At 47.1% G+C, this 27,458-nt stretch overlaps 1 protein-coding gene, 1 long non-coding RNA gene, 4 other non-coding genes and 1 pseudogene across 8 annotated transcripts; 5 read left to right on the forward strand and 2 right to left on the reverse strand.

Moving 5' to 3' along the window:
* Window positions 1-899: 899 nt before the first annotated feature.
* On the reverse strand, window positions 900-4,595 carry Hjv (hemojuvelin BMP co-receptor). 3 transcript variants are annotated; one of them, XM_048351933.1, is made up of 4 exons: window positions 4,450-4,595; window positions 3,273-3,322; window positions 2,202-2,728; window positions 900-2,008 (listed from the first exon to the last, which is right to left on the reverse strand). In XM_048351933.1, the coding sequence occupies exons 1-4, from the start codon at window positions 4,494-4,496 to the stop codon at window positions 1,385-1,387; spliced, it is 1,248 nt and encodes a 415-aa protein (XP_048207890.1). In that variant the 5' UTR covers window positions 4,497-4,595; the 3' UTR covers window positions 900-1,384. The 3 variants fall into 3 exon arrangements, with proteins under 3 accessions (XP_048207890.1, XP_048207888.1, XP_048207889.1); XM_048351931.1 differs by having other exon boundaries at window positions 3,273-3,473; window positions 4,450-4,514; XM_048351932.1 differs by having other exon boundaries at window positions 3,273-3,455; window positions 4,450-4,512.
* Window positions 1,920-3,996, forward strand: LOC125355523. Its single transcript, XR_007211669.1, has 3 exons — window positions 1,920-2,003; window positions 3,484-3,585; window positions 3,889-3,996. It is a non-coding gene; the product is annotated as an uncharacterized LOC125355523 (long non-coding RNA).
* A 6,145-nt stretch (window positions 4,596-10,740) lies between the features above and the next one.
* On the forward strand, window positions 10,741-11,635 carry LOC125355522 (annotated as a pseudogene).
* Window positions 11,636-14,264: 2,629 nt separating this feature from the next.
* On the forward strand, window positions 14,265-14,336 carry Trnag-ucc. Its single transcript has one exon. It is a non-coding gene; the product is annotated as a tRNA-Gly (tRNA).
* Window positions 14,337-14,762: 426 nt separating this feature from the next.
* On the forward strand, window positions 14,763-14,834 carry Trnah-gug. The gene has a single exon. It is a non-coding gene; the product is annotated as a tRNA-His (tRNA).
* Window positions 14,835-15,511: 677 nt separating this feature from the next.
* On the forward strand, window positions 15,512-15,584 carry Trnak-cuu. The gene has a single exon. It is a non-coding gene; the product is annotated as a tRNA-Lys (tRNA).
* Window positions 15,585-18,808: 3,224 nt separating this feature from the next.
* Window positions 18,809-18,882, reverse strand: Trnan-guu. The gene has a single exon. It is a non-coding gene; the product is annotated as a tRNA-Asn (tRNA).
* Between the last annotated feature and the right edge of the window lie 8,576 nt (window positions 18,883-27,458).

The raw sequence follows: 27,458 nt of genomic DNA on the forward strand, positions 1-27,458 counted from the left end.
AATGGAAGAGCACCAACCTCGAATGGTAAATCTCAAGGACAGTATCAAGGCCCTGAGTCCAAGCCCGTGTTGCAGCACCAAAAATAAAGAACGATTTAGTGAAGAATTACACACTCATGATTCCTCCACATTAATCAGTTTTATCTCTCATAGCAGGCAGAAAAAGTAAGGGACCGCTTTGGGGCCCCTGTGTGTGCAGTGAACATATTGCCTTACTGCATGGCATGCATCTGTGAAGAATGAGCAACAGCGGACACACAGAGGGCTCCTAGCTTTAATAACAGATGAGTTAGGGGATGGCACACTAGCTTCTGTCATTTCTGTGTGCATTTCTCTAAAAGCCATCCTTTACCTAACATCTACATGGTGTGTATTTCACAGCTGAACAAAGAAAGCAGAACACACCTACCATTTATCAAATACACTTTCTTTTCCTTTTTTGGTGGTTTGAGGCCTGATCTGAGGGCCTTGTGTTTGCTAGGCAGGTGCTAGACATACATTCTAGGCCTCACCGGATAGAATTCTTTCCCTAATTATCTTGTCCTCTTTTGAGCTGCTTCTGAATAAGGATCATGTCATCTTCTTTTAGTTCTTGTCTCTTAAAAATCTCACCAGGTGCTGGTGACTCATGTCTGTAACCCTCGCTACTCAGGGGGCTGAGATCTGAGGATCATGGTTCAAAGCCAGCAAGGGCACTAAAGTCTATGAGACTCCAATTAACCCTCCAATTAACCCTCAAAAAGCCAGAAGTAGAGGTGTGACAGAGTGCTAGCCTTGAGCAAAAGAAGCTCAAGGGACAGCTCTTGGGCTCTGAGTTCAAGCCCATGGACCATACAAAAAAAAAAAAAAAGAAAGAAAGAAAGAAAAGAAAAGAAAAAAATCTCATCCTTGCTGGCTTCTGGCAGCTCATGCCTGTAACAAGTCATTCAGAAGGCTGAGATATGAGGGTATCAGTTCCAGGACAGCTCAGGAAGAAGTCTATGAGACTCTTATGTCCAAAGAACCAGCAAAAAGCCGGAACTTGAGGTGTGGCTTGAGTGGTAGAGCACCAGCCTTGAACGAAATAGTTGAGAGTGTAAGGCCCCAGCAGCAGCACAAAGGAAAAAAATTCAAATTAAAAAAAAAAAAAAGTACATGGGTGGAAACTATCTTCTCACCATAAATGGGACTGGGAAAATTGGCAAAAAGCCCCTTCAAAGATGTGGAATGCAAAAACCTTGTCCAGAATTCTCATTCTGTGATCCTCATGTCAAGCCCTGGGCTGGAAACAACTCTGGCTAAGTGCTTGTTGGTTCGTGGGTTTCCCTGTCTCCGCCGGGTTATTGGTGCTGTTCCATGCCCTCCCCGAATCGTTTCCAAACTAGCCATGGCATGGATGACCTACTTACTGAATGCAAAGCCGCAGGAAAAAGAGCCCTGCAAGAAATGGGGTTAGGAAAGTGGCTGGGGAGAGAGGAACCCCTGCGTCCGAAGGGAAGAGATGTAATTTCTCTAGATCCGGCAGGAAGGCTCGGGCGTCCTCTAACGCTGTCTGAGCTGGCATGGTAAAGTTGGGGTCACCAGAGATGAACACATCAAAGACACAGGATTGGAAATAAGCATCTTCAACCGGGAGCCCCTCTTTGCACAGCTGTCTGGCCATGTCGATGGGGATGGCACCCCGACGGTTACGCTCTGAGCGCGAGAGGCGCTGACTCAGCGGGCACCCCCCAACACACAGCTGCAGGTCCTGCTCGGCCGAGAAGGCCCTGGCCACGTCCTCCGCCACCTTGATGGAGAAGGACAGCTGTCCGGCTGTCTGCCGGATGATGATGGTCGTGCCAATGTAGGCTGCTCGGATCTCCACGTGGTTCCCGGGGTTAGCCGTCCGAATGGACAAACTGGAACCTCCAGGTCGGTCACCGCCATTGACGGAGCCATCTTCAAAGGCTGCGGGGAGGTTGTCCACCTCGGCCTGGTACACCTTCTGATCGATACACTCCTGCATGTTCTTAAAGATGATGGTGAGCTGGAGGGCAAGATCGGGAGAGAAGGGGGGGGGGGAGTTTGGTTTGGGGTGCAAGGCGGCCCCACGAACCACTTCTTTGAGCGGAAAAGGCTCGGGGACAGCGCCCAGGCCCTGAGTTCGAGCCCGCCCCCCCCCCCCGCCCCACGTGCGGAGTGGGGTTAGTTGGGGTGCGGAGGGAAGTCGGGCCCCTGACCTTCCGGGTGGTGGTGGCCTTGGCCCCCGACGCCACGGGGTCGCTGGTGGCCTGCACAAAGAGGAAGTTGTTGTCCAGCAGGGGCCAAGCCCCCTGCACGCGGCAGGTGTGGAAGTGGTGGTGGAAGCTGCGCACGTGCGGGTCCCCGAAGGAGGCGCAGTGCAGGAAGCCGGGGCGCCGGCCGTGCGTCCGGGAGAAGCGGCCCTCGTAGTCGCAGGGGTCCGGGGCGGGGGGCTCCAGGGGAGACCCCGCGGGGACGGGCCCGCGGGGAGGGGGCGGCGCCGTGGGGCCGCGGCGGGAGCAGTTGTGCTGGATCATGAGGTCCTCGATGCCGTGCACGGCCGAGTGGAAGGCCAGGTCGCCGCGGCAGGTGCGCGCCGTGCGCCGGGTGCACAGCTCGTAGGAGCGGAGCGCGCGGCAGAGGCCGCCGCCTCCGCGGAGCCCTCCGGGCGAACCCCCGCCTCGGAGGCTCAGCGTGGACGACACGTACTCGGCATTGCAGCGGAGAATCTTGCATTGAGAATGGGCTGAGGACGGGCAAGGAGAGGGCTGTGTCGGTGCGGGGGTGACTCCCCCAACCTCCCCAAATCTCATCAGGAATGGTGGGGCTGGGGGTGGGGTGTCGGCAACCCAACCAAGAGCCTTTCCCAGGCCCCACACCTGTAATCCCAGCTACTCAGATCTGAGGACCGCGGTTCAAAGCCAGCCCCAGCAGGAAAATGCATGCAACCCTTATCTCACTTAACTACTCTGGCAGGCCAGGATGGAGGTGTGGCTCAAGTAGTGGAATGCCAGCCTTGACTGGAGAATGCTAAGGGACTGTGCCCAAGCCCTGAGTTCAAGGCCCAGCACCCTCACACACACACACACACACACACACACACACACACACACACACACACACACACACACACTAGGTCTGTTGGATCTCTTCTCACCAACCAAGGACTTCATCCCCTCCCCCCCACTCCACAGGTTGGCATGGTAAATAAAATGGAGATTGGGAATCTGCACTCCCCTCCCTTGCGTGCATGCTCAGACACTCCCAGACCCTTCCCTGGCGCTTCTTACCCTGTCCACAGAGGAGCAGCAGGAGAGTGACAGTGCTCAGAGTTGGGGGGCTGCCGTGGGGGGACCGAGGGTTAGGGGGCTGGCTTGGGTCCCCCATACCTGTCCAGCCAGGTCCCCCCCAGGCACCGGTTCCTCCCAGCTGGTGACTCTCTACCTAGTGAATTTAGACCTGCTGACCTGTGACTAAGAAAAGAAATTTGGCTGGGCACAGGGAGAAGAAAAGAGTTGAAGATTCGTCAGGATGGTGCACAGAGAGTCTGGGGAGATGAAGACAAGGGCAAGCCAGAGGCTCCCCAACCTGCAAGTGTGGCTGGTAAGCCTCTAGGCCTTCGGGTTGGGTCCCTTGTGCAATGCCGGGGGTGGGGGGCGGAGGGAAGGTTCAACGAACTTTAGGAGAGCAGAGTCTGCTGCATTGCTCCATCCTCAATACCAAACAGCAGATATGTCAAACATGGAGGCGTTGTGGGGCTGGGCCAGATCCGAGTCCTCCCACTGAGGTCCCCCACACAGCCAAGATCCCTGAAAATGTTTCAGACACATTCCCCTTATTCCTCCCTCCCCATCAAGAGCACTCCCCTCGCAGGAACCATTTGTTTCTTTTCCTCCTTTACTTCAGGAGAACACAAGAAGGAATGAACTAGAATACCTATGCCTTCTAGAAAAGCAATGTCCCAGTGGAACCTGGGTACCCCGTGACTCACACCTGTCATCCTAGCTACTCAGGAGGCTGAGATCTGAAGATTGTGGTTCAAAGCCAGCCCTGGGAAGGAAAGTTTGTAAGACTCTTTACATCCAATTAACCAGCAATAAATAAATAAATATCCAGAAGGGGAGCTGTGGCTCAAATGCCAGAATACTAGCCTTGAGTGAAACAATTCAAAAACAGCACCCAAGCCATAAGTTCAAGCCTCAGTACTGGCACAAAATTTTTTAAACTATATATTGAGGTAACAAGGCAAATGGGAAGGTAAGAAGGCAGAAATTCTGGAGTACTTTAAGCTGCAAATGGCCAGAGGTCAGAGACCAGAGAGAAGCAAAATATGGAGATTTTGGCATCTTAGTAGGGAGAGAATCTAATTTTTGGAACAGACACCCAAGTCAGTATCGGTAAATCTTGTAAATGTCTAACTCCAATCCATGAGCTTATTAAAACAATTGCAGTTGCCTTTTGACTTACTGTTTGTAAAGGTCATACATTACTCGGATATCCAGCTCTGCAGGCATGGTTGCGAATCCATCTGCTCCACCCAGGGGCACCTTGTCCCTTTCTCCATGTCCCCAGCAAGTCCCCAGACCAGCAAAAATCTCACTGAGGTTAGAGAGCCAGAGAGGACAGGGAATGGGAGGGTATACCACTGGCCAGAGTACTGGACAGCTGAGCGGGGGAGGGACATGGCTACTGAGTTGACGGTTTTAAAAATAGCGAAGTCCAAAATTCCAGGGACATTGGTGGCAGTAGGGTGAGGGAGGGGGGCCTGACAGGAGGGAAGGAAGATTAAACAGAATATGGAATATTGGGTGCCAAGCTGAAGGAGAGACTGAAATGTGACAGACAAGTCTGATCTCCAATTCCAAAGCCCTTTGGCCTTTTCAGTAATGAGCTTGTGGCCTTTAAAGATCACAGCAAGCAACTAGGTAGCTGTCATTTACTGCCCTCATCCCTGCTACATGGAATATTCCATTTCATTTCTACACATGGCATAAGAGAAGTAACTCACTTTTTTTTTGGTCAGTCCTGGGGCTTGGACTCAGAGCCTGAGCACTGTCCCTGAGCTTCTTTTTGCTCAAGGCTAGCACTCTACCTCTTGAGCCAGAGTACCACTTCTGGCTTTTTCTATTTATGTGGTGCTGAGGAATAGAACCCAGGGCTTCATGCATGCAAGGCAAGCACTCTACCGCTAAGCCACATTCCCAGCCCAGTAGCTCACTTTAAAAAAAAAATCACTGCAGTATTGGGCGTTGGTAGCTCACATCTGTAATCATGCCTTCTCAGGATGCTGAGATCTGAGGATCGAGGTTCAAGACCAGATGGGGCAGAAGAGGCTGTGAGACTCTTATTGCCAATGAACTAGCAATAACTCAGTAGTGGAGCTAAGGATCAAGTGGTGGAGTGCCAGCCTTGAGTGAAAAAGCTAAGAGACAGCACCCAAAGAAGGCCTGAATTCAAGCCTTAATACCTGCACAAAACAAAAATAACTAAGTAACTAGATAATTCACAGCAGAGTAGTTCTGAGACCCTCCTCTATGTTTGCAGAATATTTCAGAAACTAAAAAAGCCAGCTGTCTACAGAAGAAATCTGAGCTCAGAGTTGTTAGGCTAAGGTTTTCTAAGTGCCTCCAGCTTTACGCCTTGCAGCTGTCTGCCCTTCCAACGCCTCCATTTTTATTACCTGTTTGCTCAGTTCCTCCTCCCTTCCCTTTTAATCATACACAAAAGAAATAGAAGTTTTTGAGGAAGAAGGCTAGCATAGGCAAAGAGATGAAGGAGGAATGATTTTTTTTTCTACATTGGGGCACTGTCCCTTAGCTTTTTTGCTCCAGGCTGGTGCTATACCACTTGAGCCATAGTTTGACTCCTGGCTTTTTGGTGGCTCATTGGAGATTTTAAAAAAGAAAAGAAAAAGGCCTGGGAATGTGGCCTAGTGGCAAAGTGCTTGCCTTGCATACATAAAGTCCTAGGTTGGATTCCTCAGCATCACATATATAGGAAAAACCCAGAAGTGGCGCAGTGGCTCAAGTGGTAGAGTGCTATCCTTGAGCAAAAGGAAACCAGGGACAGTGCTCAAGCCCTGAGTCCAAGCCCTAGGAGTGGCAAAACAATTTTTTTTAAAAACCCACAGATTATTTTGGGGCCTGGACTGGCTTTGAATGTAGATCCTCAGATCTCAGCCTCTTGAGTTATAGGAATGATAGGAATTATGTCTAGAATTATAGAAGTGAACCACTGGCACACAGCTAGAATTTTTTAAATTTATTTTTTCTTATTTATTGTCAAGGTGATGTACAGAGAGGTTACAGTTTCATACATTAGACCTTGGGTACATTTCTTGTACTGTTTGTTACCTCCTGCCTCATTCCTCCTTCCCCCCACAGCCAGAATTTTTTGAAAGCTTCTAATCCATAGGAGAATTTGGAGAAAATAGATGTTTACAGAAGTGTATAATCTTGTGACTTCTTAAGATACTGCAACAAGGTAATCTGGCCATGTCGTGTGTGTGTGTGTGTGTGTGTGTGTGTGTCTGTGTGTGTGTCTGTGTGTACATCCTGTTCTTTAACTCAGGGATGGATGCTGTCTCTGAGGTTTTTTGCTCAAGGCTGGTGCTCTGCTACTTAAGCCAAAGCTCCACTTCTGGCTTTTTGCTGGAGGTAAAAGTCACACAGACGTTCCCACCCAGTGCTGGCTTCAAACTGTGATCCTCAGTTCTCAGTCTCTTAAATAGCTCAGATTACATTGAGCCATCTGGTCTGGGATTGTGTGCAGGTTTTGTGTGGACAGAAAGTTTTCTTTCTTTGGGATAAATGTTTAGGAGTGTAAATGCTGCATCGTATAATCGTTGGAGGGAAGCTGAGCAGAGCTCCTCCAGTCGGGATGGTCCTGAGGGAGGGCGCCGCCAGGGGTGTGTGACCCAGGGTTCATGGGGGTCTCCAGGAAAGAGCCGCGGGACTCCCAAGACCCCTGGACAGCCTGTGGCCTTGTCAGCCCCAGCCCCAGTGCAGGCCGCAGGCAGTTGGCACAGATCCCACTGCGGCCTTCAACCCCTGAGTGGGCATCCATTCCCACATGCCTCTGGGGTCCACGCAGTCCACTGTTCACCTCTGAGTCTTCCAGGAGCAATGGCCAGAACGTGATGTCCAGGGCTGCATGTGGGACTCCCAGGGCCTGGTGACGTGATGTGGGGTCTGCACGCAGGACTGTCAGGGCCTGGTGCCCTGGTGTGGGGTTTGGTTTGCACGCAGGACACTCAGGGCCTCATGAAGTGGTGTGGGACGCCCCGGGGCCTGGTGAGGGAAGCAGGACCCCAGTGGAGGGGCTTTCGCCCCATCTCCCAGGCAGTCTCTCTTTTCTCAGATACACTAATTTTCTCTGCATTCTTATCAGCCATTTGTTGTCAGGTTTCTTTTACTGACAGGTATGTTATTGATGCCTAATTGTGATTTTAATATGCATTTCCACAGTGCTGAATCTCTGTGTGTGTGTGTGTGTGTGTGTGTGTGTGCACACGCGCCAGTCTTGAGGCTTGAAGTCAGGGCTGGGGCATGGTTCCTAAGCTAATTTTGCTCAATGCCACAGTTCCACTTCTGATTCTTTTGGATGATTAATTGGAGATAAGAGTCTCATGGACTTTCCTGGCCAGGCTGGCTTCAAACAGCAATCCTCAGTTCTCAGCTTCTGGAGTAGCTAAAATTACAGGTGTGAGTAACCTGCATCCAGCCTGAATATCTTTTTATGCACTTATTTGCCATCTGTATGTCCTCTTTGGTGATATGTTCCTTTATCTAGCATCCCTCCGCTTTCCTTCCCTTCCCCGCCCCCACCATTTTCTCCTTGGATTATTTGTTTTGTTATGTGAAGTTATTTGTGTTGGGCTTTGTACTCAAGGTCTCAAGATTCCTACACTGACATTCTACCACTTGAGCTATTCCTCCAGCACTGTTTTTCTTTCCCTTTGTTCTATTAGCCTGAAGGTGAAACATGCATGAATACATCATTTCATCTATGGTTAAGTAATATGCCACTGAAATGTATCTACCACAGTTTACCCATTCCTTTATGAAAGGCCATCCAGGCTCTTTTCTCTCCTTATGGGCAGCTATTATGAATACTGCCACCAGGAACATACACGTACAAGTGTTTGAGTACCTACTTTCAGTTCTTTGGGGCATAACCGTAGGAGTGGAATTACTGAGTCAGATTCTATATTTAGCTTACTGAGGAGCTGCTACACTGTTCTCTGCAACAGCTGCATCCTTTCATATTCCCACGAGGGCTCCAGTTTCTACTTATCCTTATCAGCACTTGCTATTTTCTATCTGCTAATTTATAGCCATCCTTTGTAGGTGTCAAGTGGTATCTTATTATGGTTTTGTTTTCAGTTTACTATAACTAAGGACATTGCACACCTTTTCATGTCTTTTTCCACTTGTTTATTTTATTTATTGACTTGCTGGAAAATTAATGTATGCTGGGACTTAACTTCCCAGGGAGTGTCAAGCCCAAGGGTGGTTGATTTGTTTGTCGCCAGTCCTAGTGCTTGAACTCACACTCTACCACTTAGAGTCACATCTCCATTTCCAGATTTTTGGTAGTTAATTGAAGGTAAGAGGCTCACAGACTTTCCTGCTTGGACTGGCTTTTAACCTTGATCCTCAAATCTCAGCCTCCTGAGTAGCTAGGATTAGTGGTGCCTGGCAGAAGGATGGGTTTTTAAGGGAATCATTTGGCATCTATGAGATCTGTTTATCTTCTGTTGGCCCTAGTCGTCGTCGTCTTCCTCCTCCTCCTCCTCCTCCTCCTCCTCCTCCTCCTCCTCCTCCTCCTCCTCCTCCTCCTCTTCCTCCTCCTCCTCCTCCTCTCTTCTTCTTCTTCTTCTTCTTCTTCTTCTTCTTCTTCTTCTTCTTCTTCTTCTTCTTCTTCTTCTTCTTCTTCTCCTTCTCCTTCTTCTTCCTCTTCCTCTCCTCCTCCTCCTTCTTTTTCTGCTCTTCCTCCTTCTCCTTCTTCTCCTCCTCTTTTGTGCTTACACTAGGGCCTGGGTGCTGTCCCTTAGTTTTCTGGCTCAAGGCTGGGGCCAGTTATTTCAGAAGTTACATCTCACTAACAGAAAGTTTCCTCCAGAAGGAAGATGTTCCAATATTAGCTGAGTACGAGAATTTAAGCTTGAAGTTCCCAATCTGGGGGAATGGGAAGATACAAGCAAACATTGAGCAGCTGAGCCATGCCATGCTGACTAGTAAAGTGATTTAGTTACTAAAATGTGACTGTAAGCACACTTAGGGGTTTGTCACCATTAAATTCCTTCCTAATATTTAAAACAATTTAACACTCAGAAACCTACCCACTAGTGAGTTACACTCAATCTACTGACCCCCCAGCCTGATGAGAATCCATAGGGTGAGTGATTGTCTCCAGTGTGTAATATTCTTTTTAAGCCAAACTAAATTCATAGGACCTGGGAGAGGAAGAGATGGAGACAAACGGGGAAGGAAGGAGTGAAAGAAGAGATGAGATAGATAGCATGGCTGCAGTCCTAGCTGTTGAGGAGGCTGAAGCCAGGGGGTCAAAAAAGTCTGTGAGACTTTCATCTCCAATAAACTACTCAGGAAAAGCTGGAAGTGGAGCTCAATTGGTAGTGTGCTAGCCTTGAGCACAAAGAAGGTCAGGGACTACACCTAGGCCATGAGTTCAAGCCTCCAAACTGGCAAAAACAATATAAAATTTAAAAAGAGAGAGAAGAAAGAAGAAAAAAAAGCTTGAATAGGCCTAGGATCCCTTAGCTTTACTCCTAAAATGTCCTTTTCATTGTTCCTAAGGAAAAGGTCCTGATGTTCTGTTGTTTTTGTTTTTTAATAATTACTTATTTATTGTCAAAGTGATGTACAGAGGGGTTACAGTTTCATACGTTAGGCCATGGGTAAATTTCTTGTATTATTTGTTACCTCCTCCCTCATTCCCCCTCCCCCTCCCCCTTTCCCTCTCCCCCATGAGTTGTTCAGTTGGTTCACACCAAATGGTTTTGCAAGTATTGCTTTTGGAGTCATTTGGTTTTTTTTATTCTTTGTCTCTTGATTTGGATATTCCATTTCACTTCCCTAGTTCTAATACCAGTATATACAGTATCAGGGTACTCAGACAAGATCCAGTGATAGCACCAGGACATCCACAGGAAGGGGATATAAGAGGATCATCAACAAAAGAAGCTACAGTTTCACATGGCATGTTGAAAGTAATTACAACAGTGATATAACACTAGTTTCCATAAAAAGGAGTTCATTTCACTTAGCATTATCTTATGCATTCATAATGTTGTGATCCTCTGCTGTGACTAGCCTAAACCTGTGCTAATTATTCTGATGTTCTCCTTTCAATTTATTTTTATTGTCAAGGTGATGTACAGAGGGGTTACAGTTACAGTAAGATAGTGAGTACATTTCTTGTCATACTTGTTACCCCCTCCCTCATTTTCCTCCCACCTTCCCTCCCCTTTCCTGGGTGTTTTTGATGAAGATCATTATTTCTCTACTGAGCTGCTGGTGTTTTTCTCTCTGTCTGGTCTGGATACTGTCTGTGATTATGTGCAACAAAATCCTCCCATGGTTACCTGGGAGTTATCTTGACGTGGAGAAGGCTGAATAGTCTAGAACCTTAAAATCCAGACACTCTTGGAAGCTGCAGGCTGGCCGGGCTGGAGAAGGAGACCAAGGCGGACCGAGATGGCAGCGCCAGGGCTGGAATTGAGTCGCTGTTGTCTGTGAGGATCGGCGAGGGAGGACAGGCGGTTCACCATGGGTGGCTTTTTTTCAAGTATTTTTTCCAGTCTCTTTGGAACCCAGGAAATGAGGATTTTGATTTTGGGATTAGACGGTGCAGGAAAAACCACAATTTTATACCGTTTACAGGTTGGAGAAGTTGTTACAACTATTCCTACTATTGGATTTAATGTAGAGACAGTGACATACAAAAACCTTAAATTCCAAGTTTGGGACCTAGGAGGACAGACAAGTATCAGGCCATATTGGAGGTGTTATTATTCAAATACAGATGCAGTCATTTATGTGGTAGACAGTTGTGACTGAGACAGAATTGGCATTTCCAAGTCAGAATTAGTTGCTATGTTGGAGGAAGAAGAGCTGAGAAAAGCCATTTTAGTGGTATTTGCAAATAAGCAGGACATGGAGCAGGCCATGACGCCCTCAGAGATGGCAAATTCACTTGGGTTGCCTGCCTTGAAGGATCGGAAATGGCAGATATTCAAAACATCAGCAACCAAAGGCATTGGACTTGATGAGGCAATGGAATGGCTGGTGGAAACACTGAAAAGCAGGCAGTAATTCAATCACTCCAACTCCTCTGAAACAAAGACATCGGCAAACAGGTGTGCTTCACGTAGCTACATGTAAAAACTGATTGATGGCATATACAGAACTGACTGCAACATCTGTAATATATATTAAAAAAACACACACACAAGTATTTGGTTGGAGGGAGGGGTAACTTGCAAATCACATGAGTGTTCAATGTAATGTAAAATAGTTCTTCCTTACTCTCCTGTGTTAAGGTATGCTATTTGTATGGAGTTCTTACTCGAATATAGTTCTATTAAAGAATGCACTCTTCTCGGGGAAAAAAAAACCCTCCTATTTTTGAATTAGTGGTTGCATCTTGTTTGTATAGACACTAACAGATATATTAACTAAGGCTTTTTTCTCCCTTAAAATAAATTAAGTCTTCCTAAAGATTAGACTCAGTAGTATAGGCTAGAAACATACTGTGTCCTATGGCCTTCATTTACTTACCTGACCACTGTTAAGCTTGATCATTTAAAAGCTTCTGGTTACAGCAGGCATGAGTATGATTCTGGTGGCTAACTTTACTGGCTGATCTGTAATTCTCATTCTAAGTACTTTATAGACTTCAAAAAGTTTTACATGTATTGACTTAATTGATTCACACGTCATCCCTGTAAAATAGGCATGGTATGTTGTTTAATAGTCCTTCATGGTTGTAGACTCAAGGTTTTGATAGGCTGGCTTGCCCACAGACATAGGACTCAAAGTAAGACTTTTGGGTCTGAAGCTTATCTCATAAATTATAATATATATTCCCGAACATATCAACACTGACAATATATAGAATCTAACTTGGAATTATGGTAAAGTAGTCAGAGAACATTGAAAATAATGTCTATATAAACTTGTTTATGGTAATCTTACCTGATATGGTAAAAAAAAAAAAAAAAGTCCTGGATGGTTATATTTGATGAAATTCACAACATAAAAAAAATGACATTAAAGAAAATAAAAATATATTTTAAGAAACATAAAAAAAATCCAGACATTCAAAATTGCACTCACCACAGAAAGGTAAACTGGTCATTTGATTTTTCCTAGGAGGATTCTGCCGGTTTCCCTTGTGGTGTAGTGGCTTGGAGTTGGTCCCTTCCACTCCATGGCCAGGGTTCGACTCCTGGATAAGGAACAAGCTTTCTTGTTAGAGGAAACTTTTAGTTGGAACAAGGAGGGCTTTTTGAAAAAAAGCAGCAAAGCAAAAATAAAAACGGATGGATTAAACTATATAGAAACAGGAACCCATTTGTACATAAGTTAATATCCAGACTGAAAAGAACTCTAAAGATAAAGAAGCAAAGGACTTCTTCATAATTAGTCTTGTAGTATTTAGAGGACCCGATATTATTTACCTCACATATGGTATATACACGTGAACAGCTGAGGGAAGCTGGGAGGAGGGCACAGAATGAGTGGAAAATGGGTGAAAAAAATACAATAGAGGGGGCCCAACAGCTGCAATGGACACTGATGAGAGCAAACTAAGCAACTCAAGGTCAGGAGGGAAGAAATGAGAGAAAAAGAAAGAACAGATTATACTAAGCAAAAGGGAAAAAATGTACATATCGCCCAACCTGGAAGGAATTGTTTTATTGTTAATAATAATAGAGGTTATTATAAGCATTGTAGACTGGAATGGCAGTGTCCATCAAGGGGATGATTTTTTTTTTAATGATGAAAGAAAGGCAGGGTGGGTTGGGGGAGGGAAGGCAGGAGAAAAATGAGGAAGGGGGTAACAAGTATGACAAGAAATGTATATGTATTCACTACCTTAAGTATGTAACTGTAACCCCTCTGTACGTCATCTTGACAATAAAAAAGAAGAAAAAGAAACAAGAACTTTCTGCCCATCTAAAAATCCCGTCAATAATATTAAAAAACAAAGGATAAAATGGCATAAATCAGCAAGGAAAACAAATACCCAATGGGGAGGGAGAACAGACAAAAACACATGACTTAGTAAAAACAAATTACTAATACAAATAATTGTTAAGGTTATGAAAAACGACCAGCCTCAATAGTAATAAATGCAAATTGAAATGATTCATGTTATCATTTTAATCTAAACTGTTATAAAGATGGAAAGCTTAATGGACTGACATTGGTCAAGATGCTCTCTTATCATGAACTGGAAACCCCTCTGTACAAATACTTAAAGACAAGAAAAATAAATAATAACTAAAAGATGAAGGGAATAATGCTATCCATAACCGATGTTAATTGTTTAATGCTCATTGACTAGTTTGCAATTTGGCAATATGTATCCAAAGCTTTAAAACGTACATCTCTTCATCTGAAATACTAGAGAGAAACCTATTGGTGCAATTAATTCACTTAAAAAAAAAAAAAAAAGGAGGAGGAGAAGGAGAGTAAAATAAGCTCAAGTAGGAAGGTGGGCACCCCGGAGAGCTGGGTGAGTTAAGGAAGAGGGTGAAGGAAGGAGAATACACACGTAGTTTATTTACATGTCTAAAAATAAACGATGAAACCAGTTAATTGTTTCAAGAAGAGGGAGATGGGGTGAAGCTGATTGGATGCATTGTATAATAAGCGGAAATGTCACAATGAAACCTCCTTTGTAAAACTAAGGTATGCTAATAAGAAAAAAAAGTATCATCGCACTGCAACTTATTTTATGCTTTTGTCCTAAGGAAACGCGCGAGCAGTAACCGGTGGTTGTGGAGCTAACTCCTGCCGAGGACTTTCAGACGCTCCCTTCAAAGCAAGGATGGAAGAAAGGGAACGGATTTCCTTGAGCCTCTCGAACAAGAACTACTTCGGAATTCTCTACAGGAAGTAGTTCAGAGAGGTTTCTGGTCTGTTGTTTCTTCCATGCCACGGTTTTGTTTCTCTTTAACACGCATCACAAACTAAGCCGGAATGGATGACATCATCCTCATAAGGAAGCCTGTCAAGCGCTTCTAATCAGGCGCGTTGGTGGTATAGTGGTGAGCATAGCTGCCTTCCAAGCAGTTGACCCGGGTTCGATTCCCGGCCAACGCAGCGAGTAATATGCTTTTCGAACTACGTGGAATTTTTTAAGGGAAGTACTCGGAACCGAGGGTAGCCTTCTGTGTTTTTGCTGGGTGGTAAAAGGCCACCTCTGACTTACTGTGGATTCGGTTGAAGTCAGTACAGCGCCCCCAGTTCCGGGCAGGGCGCTTGGTGTCCCCGGGAGCCGTCTGCACACAGAACCCTCCGTCCAGGGCGCGTGCTGGAGACGGCACGAACAGTCTGCGGAGCGGGCACGGAGAGGCTGATGCTGGGCTGTGGTGCCGGCAGCCTCGGAGCGTCAGGGACCGGACCAGGGACTTGGGGGGCGGCGATCTCGCAGGTCGCACCTGCTAAGGGGATTGCCACGCAGAAGCACGATCCTCGGTTTCAAATAGGATAAAACGCAGGGACAGCTCGCCGTCCTTCGGGTGGCGCGCCGTGATCGTATAGTGGTTAGTACTCTGCGTTGTGGCCGCAGCAACCTCGGTTCGAATCCGAGTCACGGCAGGAGCGTACGGTAGTTTTTACTTTCGATCGTCATTTTTACTGTTGCGCACGCAGATGCGCAAATACATCCTCGCCGAATTAACTCCCTTTCCTGGCACGGCGCCACCACCGGGAAAGACTAAGCCGAGCACTCCGGCATGCTGGGCTTCCTCGGGGGTAGGAGGCGATCTCGCGCACGTGGTGCCCACGCCAGGGGCCGCGGCATGACCTTGACCTTCTCGCTCAAAGTCTCAGTATTTAAAACACGAAAAGTCATCCGGGCTTCCTGGCGCCCTCCCGAAATCCCAGCGCACGGGCGGGTCGAGAGCGCCGGGCCTGCGGGTGCTCTGGCCGGGCCTGCGGGGCGGATCTTCCCGGGAATGCGTGCTTTCCTGTCCCCCGCAGCCTCTCGGAGCGCCCCTTTTCCTTCCCAGAGCTTAGGGTGACCCGAACCCGGAAGGAAACTGAGGACACACCGAGTTCTGTGTGGTTGAAGGTGGAGGTGAGGGGTGACCTTCGGGATGGACATGAAGGTGACTGTGGAGATGGACATGAGGGGTGACTGGAGATGGATGTGGGGTGATTGTGGAGGTGGACATGAAGGGTGATTGTGGCACCCAGGAAAACAGGAATCCTCTGAGTTGTGGCACCGCATGGGAGTAAGATGACAGGAGTCCAGGAAAGGCCCCGGCACCGCCGCCCGGCTAGCTCAGTCGGTAGAGCATGAGACTCTTAATCTCAGGGTCGTGGGTTCGAGCCCCACGTTGGGCGAGTTCATTTTTTTTCAATTCCTGGTGGTTTGGTTTTTTTTTTCTCTTCTCTCTTCTGAATCTTCCCTTAGCTACGAAAAGAACTACAAGCTGCAAAGTTTCCACTTTTTCAAACTTCGACCAACGATTCCTGAAGTCGCCTCCACTAGCCCTAAAATCATAAAAAAAAAGAAGAATACAGTCCGACATTCCAGCGCGCTTGGCAGGAGGTCCGGGGTCCTCGGCCTCTCCCCTGGCCCTGCCGAGTCCATCCGGGGTGAGAAGCGCGGGGAGCAGCTCTAGGGGAGGAGGGCGCAGCCGTGGGGGAATGACAGCAGTCTGGGGGGAGGGGGAGCCGTCTGGCGGGGGCAGCTATCTGATGGTGGGAAGCCGTCTAGGAGGGGACAGCCACGGGGTGGGGGGGCAGACGTCTGGGGGAGGGCAGCGATCTGGCATCTGGGGGGGACAGCTATCTTGGGGGCAGGCGTCTGGGGGGACAGACGTCTGACAGGGTGACAACCCTGGGGGGCCAGCCTTGGGGAGAGGCGGCCGCCTGGGGTAGGGCCCTCTGGGGAGCAGCCGGAACCACAGGCCGCCCCACCCTTCCTTGCACCCTAGTCTCCGCCCCGGGAGGAGCGGCCTTATCAGAAGCACACGCGCTCCTCCGCGGCCGGAAATTTAATTTCTCACTGGAACCTGAAATTGGACTGGGGAGTGAGGGCGCTTACCAGACTCTTCACCCTTAACCACCGTGTGTGTATAGACATCTCAGGAATGAAACCCAAGGAACATAAACTCTCATAATGAAAGGCGAGTGCCCGCGCCGTGCAAGATGCTCATCTCGGCCAAGGGTGGCTAAGAGTTGAGGATCGGGGTTCAAGGCCAGCCCAGGCAGACAAAGCTGAGAAGGTCTTTTCTCCAATTAAGCAGCAAAGAGCCAGAAATGGAGACCTAACCAAGTATTAGAGCTCCAACTTTGAGCAGAAAAAGCTGACTGTTCCCAGGCCCCGAGTTTGAGTCCCCAGTACCCCTATAAAACTCATTAATTTATTAGATTTCTTTGGAAAAGAAAACAATTCTGTGTTAATGTCTCAAGGAAAAATTTACAGAACTTGGAAATTAGGTGAACGAAGACAGAGTTGAAGCCCCAGTACTGGCATACATACACATACAAAATAGTCATATTAAATTATATATTTTGGTAGTAGTGTAAAATAATATATAATTATGTTAATACATTTACAATTTAATATGTAATACATTATTTTATGTAGTATAATACATGTTTTATATATTAATAATATAATCATTTCATCAACATTATGGTACAAGAATATTAGTGCATTACTTGAAGAATTCTTCAGGCCAGGAACCAGTAGCTCACACCTATAATCCTAGCTACTCAGGAGGTTGAGGTCTGAGGATGGTGCTTCATAGCTAGCCCAGACAGGAAAGTCCATGAGACTCTTATCTCCAAAAACCCCAGCAAAAAGCCAGAAGTGGAGCTGTGGCTCAAGTGGTAGAGAGCTAGCCTTGAGCAAAAAAAAAACACAAAGAAAAAAACTCAGGGACAGTGGCCAGGCTCTGAGTTTAATCCACAGGATCAGCACAAACAAAAAGGAAAAAAAGAAAAAATAATTCTTCAGAGAAATAAAATTCATAAATGCATATGAAGATGGGGCTTGTAAATCCAAACGTTGCAAGCTAGAGAGATATTGCATCTTTTTTTTCTTTCTTCCAGTCCTGGGGCTTGAGACTCAGGGCCTGAGCACTGTCCCTGGCTTCTTTTTGCTCAAGACTAGCACTCTACCTCTTGAGGCACAGTGCCACTTCTGGCTTTTTTTGCTTATAGGGTGCTGAGGAATCAAACCCAGGATTTCATGTATGCTAGGCAAACACTCTACCACTAAGCCACATTCCCAGCCCTCTTCTTTATTCTTTTTTTTTTTTTTTTTTAATGTTTCCTTGGCCAGTACTGGGACTTGAGCTTGGAGCCTTTCACTTTCCTTTGGCTTTTTTTCACTCAACATTGAGGTTCTACCACTTAGCCATACCTCACTTCTGGTTCTTTGCTAGTTAATTGCATATAAGTGTCTCATGGACTTTTCTGCCCAGGCAGGCTTTAAACCACAATCCTCAGATCTCAGCCTCCTGGATAGGATTACAGGCCAGAGCCCCTAGCGCCCAGCTCAGGCTTTGCGTTTACCTGCTGTTGCACGCTTAATTGGTTTAGATTTTTTTAAGTGAAGTTAAATATATTCACCATTTCCTTTAGTGAAGTTGATGTATTTCATAGTATTCCTTACAAAAGTGTAAAATTGTATAGCGGAATTTTGCAAGAAGAAATACATATTCATCTGCCAATAAGGTGAAAAGAAACTAAAGAAGCCTGCAGATAATTCATGGCCTACTCCCTGAGACTTCTGAAGACCAAGCCTGCCGAGGATTCAGAGGTATTTCTAGGAGCTCTCTCTTGGCTTTTGTGTTCTCATCTTGTACTGTACCTCTTGAGTCATGTTTTTGTCCTTGGTCTGTTTAGTTCTGAGATGAGGTCTTGCTTTTCTCTTATGCAAGCCTAGACTTCAATGTTTTGAAATACACATCCTGCTGTAGCTGGGGATAACTGGCTTGCACCACCACACACGGATTTTACTGTTGAGTGAAATCTCTTGAACTTTTTCCCCCTATCTCACCACAACAGAGTCCTCCCAATCTCTGCCTCTTGAGTATTGAGGCTTACAGGCATGAGACACCATCCCTCAACAACTTCCAACAACTTCCTCCTCCTCCTCCTTTTTAATTTGTAGTTGTTGTTATAAAGGTGATGTGCCGAGTTTTTCTCTTTTTAAGATGGTAAATTACTGAGCTTAGTGGCCCATATTTGTATTCCCGGCTGAAACAGGAGGATTACAGGTTAAAGGTCAACCTGAACTATATAGCAAGTTCAAGGCCAAACTGAGTAACATTATGAGTGAGTCCCTATCTCAAAAGCACAACAAATCAAAACAAAGCAAAAACAAAAGAAAACACCCAAAGACTTAATTCAAGGAGATTTAGTTCAAAGAAGGCCATAGCAATACTGCGGTGGAACCTGAATTTTTCCTCGAAAATCTCACGCATCCAATTTAATACGTGCGAGTCAACAGAACTCGAACATGAAAGCCTGCAACACATCAATCAGATCCACCCAGGAGTTGCTTTTAACATGCCGGAAACAAAGAATTTCCATCCCGTAAAATGTACGGCCGTCCCTGGGTGGGCTCGAACCACCAACCTTTCGGTTAACAGCCGAACGCGCTAACCGATTGCGCCACAGAGACGCGGCTTCCTCCCGCGGCGCTGCCCAGACCGAGGGTACCTCATTGGGCACGTCCGGAGGTTGGACGCGGCGGGGACTGGAGCTGCGGGCCTCCGCTGGCGGACAGTCGCAACCGAGGCTTCTCCGCCTCTCAAAGCGGGGTGACCGCCCCGGGGTCCCCACGTTGCCTCCTGCGCGGCTCCCCACGGGCGCACAGCCCCTTCCCCGCCTGCGGCGCGCGCTCGGGAAAGCGCGGAGCCGCTGCGCCCGCGCCCCGGGCCCCCACGCGTGGCCTCCACTCCGCCCGCGGGGCCTGGCGCGCTCCCCTGCGGCCCTTTTCCCAGCCAGAACGCGGCGATGCGAGAGCTCAACTGTGTCCAATGAACAGCCGGGCCGCGCGTGCTCGCAGCGGTTCGAATCCCGCCAAGCCCTGAGGACGCGGATCCCTGGCACCCGAGGGAGGTCCCCGCCCCGCAAGGCGCCCGGTCCTCCGCCACGCGGCCGAGCGGGGAAGAGAACGACAGACTCAGGAAAGAAGGAGCGAGAGCAGACACCGCTAACCATTTAAGACAAGGCCGGCAGAATGAAAATGGGCCACGGCACCAGGCCGCGCTCTCTCACATTCTGCACCCCGCGCTCCCTGCCTTCCCGGGGTGCAGCCGTAGCGGCGCGAGGCGGGGGGTGGGGTGGGGGGACCGCAGTTGCTGTTCCACATTCGAAAATGCAGAGCCGCAGCCAGGCACCAATAAGCCTAGCGACCGAGGAGGCTGAGATGGGAGGACCTCGGTTCAAAGCCAGACCTAGCAGGAAAGTCCATGAGACTCTTATCTCCCATTAACCACCAGAAAACTGGAAGTAGAAGCTGTGGCAGAAAGAAAGGAGAGGGAGGGAGGGAGGAAGGGAGGGAGGGAGGGAGGGAGGGAAGGGGGGAGGGAAGGAAGGAAGAAAGGAAGGAAGGAAGGAAGGGAGGGAGGGAGGAAGGAAGGAAGGAAGGAAGGAAGAGGGACAGGCAAAGTGGCAGCCACTTGGGTCCTTTTCTCTGCAATCTTCAGGCGCTAGTGATAGTTCTTCAAGCGGGCAAATAACATCTCCACCTCTGCCCTTCCTTTCCTGCCAAGAACCAAGTCTAACAGCTCTTAACTCTTCTGGAGCCAAAGGGTCATTTCCTAAGTAAACAGGTTTATTCTTGTAGGAACATAAGAATGGCTTCCAGGCTGCAGAGGAAAGAAAGGAGAGAGATAAGAGAGGACAGAGAGGGGGGGGGGGGAGGAGGAAGAGGAAGAAGAAGGGAGGAGGAGGTGGGAGGAGGATGACGACGAGGACAACATAGGAGAGCCAGGCCGGGAACTCTGGTGACTTCCCAATGCAGACTTGGAATAGGTGGACAACCACGTGGTTGGGACCCAGGATGCGGACCCTGCCTTTGGCTGCAGGGGGAGACTCGGAACCTCGGCCAGGGAGGGACACTGATTACTTCCCCCCCCCCCCTCCAAACCCCCAGGTCTCCCGCCCCGGGTCCTCTGCGCACCTTGGATGCAGCCCTGAGCCCTGGGCCTGGCCGGGGAGGGGGCAGGGATGTGATGCCACCTTCTGCGAGATCACAGAGATGCCTCCCATAGCATTCTCAGGGCAGAGATAAGAGCTCTGTCTGCATCACGGCCATGGCTCCCCAAGCAATGCTAGCTAATCTGGAGGCTGGAACTTTGAGGATTGAGGTTCAAAGTCAGACAAGAAAGAACAATAATATACATACATACGTGTATACATATATATGAATATATAGCTAACCAGTGTAAAAGTTAACAAGTATAAAAAGCCTGACTGAAGGTGTGAGTCGCGGTGGCCCTGGGTGAAAGAGAAGGCCTAACGACTGATACAAGGTCCGGAATTTCTGCCCTAGTATAGAAACACACAAACCAGAACCCAACCATGGCACCTGAGAACCTCCCACTTACTTGACATATACCCCTGTGACCCCCGTAGAGGCCAAGACTGTTAGAACTGGTTCTTAACAGGAAAAGAAGAGAAAAGATGAAGTTGGTGTATTTAGCCCTATAGAGTACTATCATTTGTACCTGAAGGTTTGAGAGAAAAGACATATGGAACATTAGGACTCTAGAAGTTTTGGCTTATAGTTGGACCAACATAATTGAGCCATGAACCAAGTAAGTAGCTCCCTAAAGGAGAGAAAATTGTCTATCACTTAACCAGGTAATCAGGGGGAAGCCCACACAGTTATCTACCACCACAAGCTATTATGCAGTTGAGTTTTGCCTTACTCTGGGAAAACCAACTTCACAGTCATACTACTTCCCTGGTAAGTATGAGAAACTGTCCCCCATATACCATCTACATTCCAAATGCCCTGCACTGGTCATTGGCCCTGCTAGCCCTTCTGAGCAGCTGCCACCCTCTTCTCCCATCCATGCTCTGGAGTGCTCTCCCACCACACTGGAAATCTATGAGTGGGAGTGACAGGGGTCTGACCAGTAGCCCCTCCCCCCCATACTCGCCTCATCTGCATAGGGAACACCCTCTCTTTGCCATCACAACGATGATGATGATGATGCTCTTCCCTCCAGCTGATGTCCTGCCTTAGGTTTGCTGATTTTATGTCTCTTTCATCACCAAACCTTTGGATCTAGCCTTAATCTCTGAGATTTGGGATAACAGGCAAGCATGCCTACAATCTGGGTTAAACTCTTCAACATACTGCTCATTGTTACACTTCTCGTGAGTCATGAATTTACCTTTACCCTTAAGCGTCCTATTAGAAGCTTTATTTCAGATCATACTTGTGCTGGTTCTTGGCTCCTTCAGATTTCCTCTCTGGCCTTCAGCTGTATACTTAAGGCTTAGCCACAGGCCTATCTCCTCAGTGAACTCAGAATTACAGGTCTAGCTCTCAGTGAAACATTTTAGGGCAGGAGGAGAGGAAATATCAAAATACATTAAAAGCTCTCGGATCCCTTGACTCCTTCAGTTTGGTGGTAGTTTTGGTGGTGTTGCTGTTGGGCTTTTTGTGCCAGTCCTGGGGTTTGAGCTCAGGGTCTAGACACTGTCCCTACAGTTTTTCACTCATGACTGACACTCTACCCCTTGAGACTGATAGAGGGACACATATTCCTGAACCAAGATGGAGTAACAGAGGCCAAGCAGCCCAAAAATATATGTCCCAAATAACATCCCCAACCATGGGAATGAGTCACTAAAAAGTTAAAAATAACATTCCAAGGCCCCTGCTCAAGCTATATTTTGCTTTTAGGTTATGTTTTGTTTTGTAATGGTCATGATGACCTGGCCGTATTTTGCAACTCAAGGCTAAATTCTGTTTCTGTATTGCTGTCTGCATCTTGTTATTTGTAATTAGAGGTTGAGACTGTTAGGATTTGGATTTTATCCTGTGTTGCTTAGAAACTGTAACTTACTCTGCCAAGTCATCTGAATGTGGTTTTTGCCTTTATAAACCTTGATTTGATGACTGTTCCAGGTCACAGTGTTAGCTCCTGAGTCTGCACCGTGTCCCTGGCCGGTCAGCTTTTGTGCCTGTAATAAAGCTTGAATTCTCTTGACTTTGTTCGTGTGCTGGACTTAGTTTTGCTCAGATCCCATAACATCTCTTGGGGGGCTTGCCCACCTGACCCCCTAACAAGATCTTCCGGCTTTTTAAATTTTTCTTTCTTTTGCTTTTTCTTTCTTTTTTCTTTTTTTGTCCTGGGGCTTGAACTCTGAGACTGGGCACTGACCCTGAGCTTTGATTCAAAGGTAGCACTCTACCACCTGAGCCACAGCACCACTTTCCACTTATGCCCAGTGGTCTGATGGTACACAAGCAAGGGAAAAAAAAATTAGCCAGGCACCAATGGCTCATCCTGTAATTCTAACTACTTCAGGAGGCTGAGATCCAGGAGATAACTGCTCACTGCTAAAAAGCTGGGCTGTACACACATACTGAGTGGTTCAAAGCCAGCCCAGGCAGGAGAGTCCATAAGACATATCTCTAGTTAATCACAGGAAAACAACAACAACACCAAAAAACCCACTAATGTGGCTCAAGTGGTAGAGCGCTAGCCTTGAGCAAACAGGAGCTCAGGTACAGGGCCCAAACCCAGAGTTTGAGCCCCAAGACTGGCAAAAGAAGAAGAAAAGAGAGGAGGAGGAGGAGGAGGAGGAGGAGGAGGAGGAGGAGGAGGAGGAGGAGGAGGAGGAGGAGGAGGAGGAGACCAAAAAAACAAAACAAAACAATGCTACTTATACAGAAAGGAATTTGAAGTTCCTTGAATGTATGTGTGAAAAGAGGGCAAGGAAATCTATTGAAATTGTTTTCCAAAGGAGGATAGAGGATAAGGGAGAATAATGGAGGGAGTAAGGTTGCAGGTCCACATTGTTTGCATGTATGAAAATGACACAAGGAAACAACTCATGGAAATTAATAAAAATATTTAAAATATAAAGGGATTAAAAAGAAAAGACCATCAAGATAGTAATCAGAGCTGTGTTGCTAGCTCCCATTCAGAAACCTAGCTACTCAGGAGGCTAAGATCTGGAAGATGATTGCTCAAACCAATCCTGGGCAGAAAAGTCCATGGGACACCACCTCCAAAATCACTGGTAAAAAGCCAGGCTGGAGGCATGTCTCAAGTATTAGAGCGTCATCTCAGTCAGCAAGCCCAGATAGTAGGAGGCTCTGAGTTCAAGTCACAGTACCAGAAAAAAGCAAGGAAGGAAGAAAGAGCATTCCTCACAAGGCATTGCACAGGCCCCATGCAGGTGGTGGTTCAGGATGGCCTTACAGGTTTGCAGGACCATTACTGCCAAAGAATGGAACTGGAGTTGTAGAATCTGCAGAGTTGGCTAAGCTCCATGACCTGTTGGTGTAGGGATAGGGACAAATTACAGGTATGAAGGAAAGCATTAGGAGGAATGACACCAGTTCTGCTCTGTGGTATTGGGAGGAAGAAGGGAGGACCAGTTGTCTAAAGGAATGGGTGAGTGGAGGGGCAGGGAATGAGGCTTAGTGGTAGAGTGCTTGCCTAGCATGCATGAAGCCCTGGATTTGGTTCTGCAGCACCACATATGCAGAAAAAGCTGGAAAAAGTGGCACTGTGTCTCAAGAGGTAGAATGCTAGCCTTGAGCAAAAAGAAGCTAGGGACAGTGCTCAGATCCTGAGTCCAAGCCCTAGGACTGACGAAAGAAAGAAAGAAAGAAAGAAAGAAAGAAAGAAAGAAAGAAAGAAAGAAAGAAAGAAAGAAAGAAAGAAAGAAAGAAAGAAAGAAAGAAAGAAAGAAAGAAAGAAAGAAAGAAAGAAGAGAGAGAAAGAAAGAAAGAGAGAAAGAAAGAGAGAGAGAGAAAGAGAGAGAAGAGAGAGAGAAAGAAAGAAAGAGAGACAGAGAGAGAGACAGAGAGAGAGAAGGGAGGGAGGGAGGGAGGGAAGAAGGAGGGAGGAAGGAAGAGAAGGAAGGAAGGAAGGAAGGAAGGAAGGAAGGAAGGAAGGAAGGAAGAGAGGGAGGGAGGAAGGGAGGGAGGAAAGAAAGAAATGGGTGACTGGAATGGAGATAATGTCAATCAGACTGTGTAAGTCTGGACCCATGTAGATTAAGAGATAAAGGGCAAACAGGGAGGTTCCAGTGTCACATGGAAAATATATTGGAGTGCTAGGTTCCAGGCATTGAAAGATATAAGGGTGGTCTAGTTTCCTATGAGTTATTGAGTCAGGGAAAAATCTCAGAGGGAAGGCAGCCAAAGGGTTAACACCTGTGTGGGGTGGAGGGCTAGGACTAAACTGATAATGAGGCTTGTGTGCTAAGTGGTAGCAGGTGATGTCCCATTCCCATTCCAGTTAGTTTGATGCCCCTGTGAGACTTAGTTTTGTTGATCTGTCTTTACGGGTTGGTGAAAGAAATTGAAGGGCTCCTCCTTGTATGCCTATCTACCACTGGCAGATAGTGCCTGCTTCAGGCAAAACAATTTTATTTATTTTGCTGGCCATGGGGCTTGAAATTGGGGACTGGGCACTGTCCCTGAACTGCTTTTACTCAAGGCTAGAACTCTACCACTTGAGCCACACCCCACTTCTGGCTTTCTCTGAGTAGTTTATTGGAGATACAAGTCTCATGGACTTTCCTGCCCAGGCTAGCTTTGAACTGTGATCTTCAGATCTCAGCCTCTTGAGTTGCTCAGATGACAGGCATGAGCCAACAGTTCCAAGCCAAAACAATTTTATTGATTATTACTTTTTGGTCATTCCTAGGACTTGAATTCAGGGTCTGGATGCTATCTCTGAGCTGCTTTTGCTCAAGGCTAGCACTCTACACCTTGAGCCACAGTGCTACTTCTGTTTATGTGGTACTGAGAAATCAAACCCAGGGCTTCCTGCATGCTAGGCAAGCACTCTACCACTAAGTCACATTCCCAGCAGCAAAACAATTTTAATAAGAAATAATAGGCCAAGCACTGGAGGCTCACACCTGTAATCTAGCTTCTCAACAGGTTGAAAGCTGAGGATCTCATCAAGTTCAAAGTTAGCCCAATCAGGAAAGTCCATAAGACCTATCTCCAATTATTCACAGAAGAAGCCAGAAAGTGGCCTGGTGGCTCAAGTGATAGAGCAATAGCCTTGAGCAAAAGGAGCTCAGAAACAGAGCCCGGGCCCAGATTTCAAACCCCTAGCAGAAAAAAAAAATAAACAAAGAAATAGACCAGGCACTAGTGGTGCATGCCCGTAATCCTAGCTCCTCAGGAAGCTGCAATCTCAGGATTGGGGTTCAAAGCCAGCCTAGGCAGGAGGGTCCACGAGAGTCTGATCTCCAATCAACCACCAAAAAGCTAAAAGTGGAGCTGTGATTCAAGTGGTAGAGTGCCAGCCCTGAGAGCAAAGGGGAGAGACTTAGGGACAGTGCCCAAGCTCTGATTTCAAGTCCCAGTACAGGAAGAAGGAAGGAAGGAAGAAAAGAAGGCAGGCAGGTAGGAAGGAAGGCAGGAAGGAAGGGAAGCAGGCAGGCAGGCAGGCAGACAAGCAAGCCAGAGCTAGTGTCTCACGTCTGCAATCCTAGCAACTCAGGAAGCTGAGATCTGAGGTTTCTGGTTTTTTTTTTTTTGTTTTGTTTTTTTTTTTTTTTTTTTTTTTTTTGCCAGTCCTGGGCTTGAACTCAGGGCTTGAGCACTGTCCCTGGCTTCCTTTTGCTCAAGGCTAGCACTCTGCCACTTGAGTCACAGCTCCGCTTCTGGCCATTTTCTATATATGTGGTGCTGAGGAATCGAACCCAGGGCTTCCTGTATATGAGGCAAGCACACTTGCCACTATGCCATAGTCCCAGCCTGATCTGAGGTTTCTGGTTCAAAGCTAGTCCAGGCAGAAAAGTCCATGAGATCTTCAATTATCCACCAAAAAGCTACAAGTGGAGGTGTGGCTCAAATTGTAGAGTTGTGAGCTTTGAGTGGAAAAAGCTAAGGGACAACATTCAGGTCCTGAATTCAAGCTTAAGTATCCCCATGAAAGAAAGGAAGGAAGCAAGGAAGGGAGTGAAGGAGGGAGGAAGGGACCAAAAGAGAAAGAGAGAGAATCAACTCCTCAAACTAAGTGAGTTCATTCAGCTATCATTTACCATTTGGAATTTAGAAGCCAATATTCACAGGCAGCTTAAATAAGCTCAATTAGTTGAGTGCAGACTGCAACAGCTCTTTTGAAAGCTCAAAACCACCAGGAAATAAAACCACATACTTACAGTCAGCTGATATTTGACAAAGGAGCCAAAGACATACAATGGAAAAAACATAGCCTCTTCAACTACTGGTGCTGGGAAAACTGGGCAGCCACATGCAGAAAACTCAAAGTGGACCCTAGGCCATCACCATGCACCAAGATCAACTCAAAACCCTGAAACCCTGAAACTAAAGGACAGAGTAGGAGGGACACTAGAACTTACAGGCATAGGCAGGAACTTCCTGAATAGAGTCTTGGGGGCACAACGGATAGGGGAGAGACTCAACAAATGGGACTACTACAAAATAAGTTTCTGCACAGCTAAAAACATAGCCACTAAACTAGAAAGACAGACAGCCAACCATATAGGGAAAGATTTTCACCAGCAAAGCAACAGGCAAAGGCCTAATATCCATCATCTACAGAAAACTCAAGAAACTAACCCTCTCCAAACCCAGTAAACCAATTATTAAATGGGCAAGGGAGCTAAAGAGAGACTTTACAGGAGAAGAAATAAAAATGTCAAAGAAACATATGAGGAAATGTTCAATATCCCTGGCAGTAAAGGAAATGCAAATAAAAACAACCCTGAGATACCACCTCACCGAGTTAGAATGGCCTATACTCTGAACTCAGGCAACAACAAATGCTGGAGGGGATGCGGAGAAGAGGAACCCTTCTCCACTGTTGGTGGGAGTGTAAACTAGTACAACTACTCTCTGGAGAACAGTATGGAAGTTCCTCAAAAAACTCAGCATAGACATACCCTATGACCCAGCCATACCACTCCTAGGCATCTATCCAGAATAACAGGATCCAGGATACCACAAAAACACTTGCACATCAGTGTTTATCACTGTAGAATTCACAATAGCCAAAATATGGAAACAACCCA

Source organism: Perognathus longimembris, chromosome 7 (assembly GCF_023159225.1).
Source record: "Perognathus longimembris pacificus isolate PPM17 chromosome 7, ASM2315922v1, whole genome shotgun sequence".
NCBI lineage: Eukaryota > Metazoa > Chordata > Mammalia > Rodentia > Heteromyidae > Perognathus > Perognathus longimembris.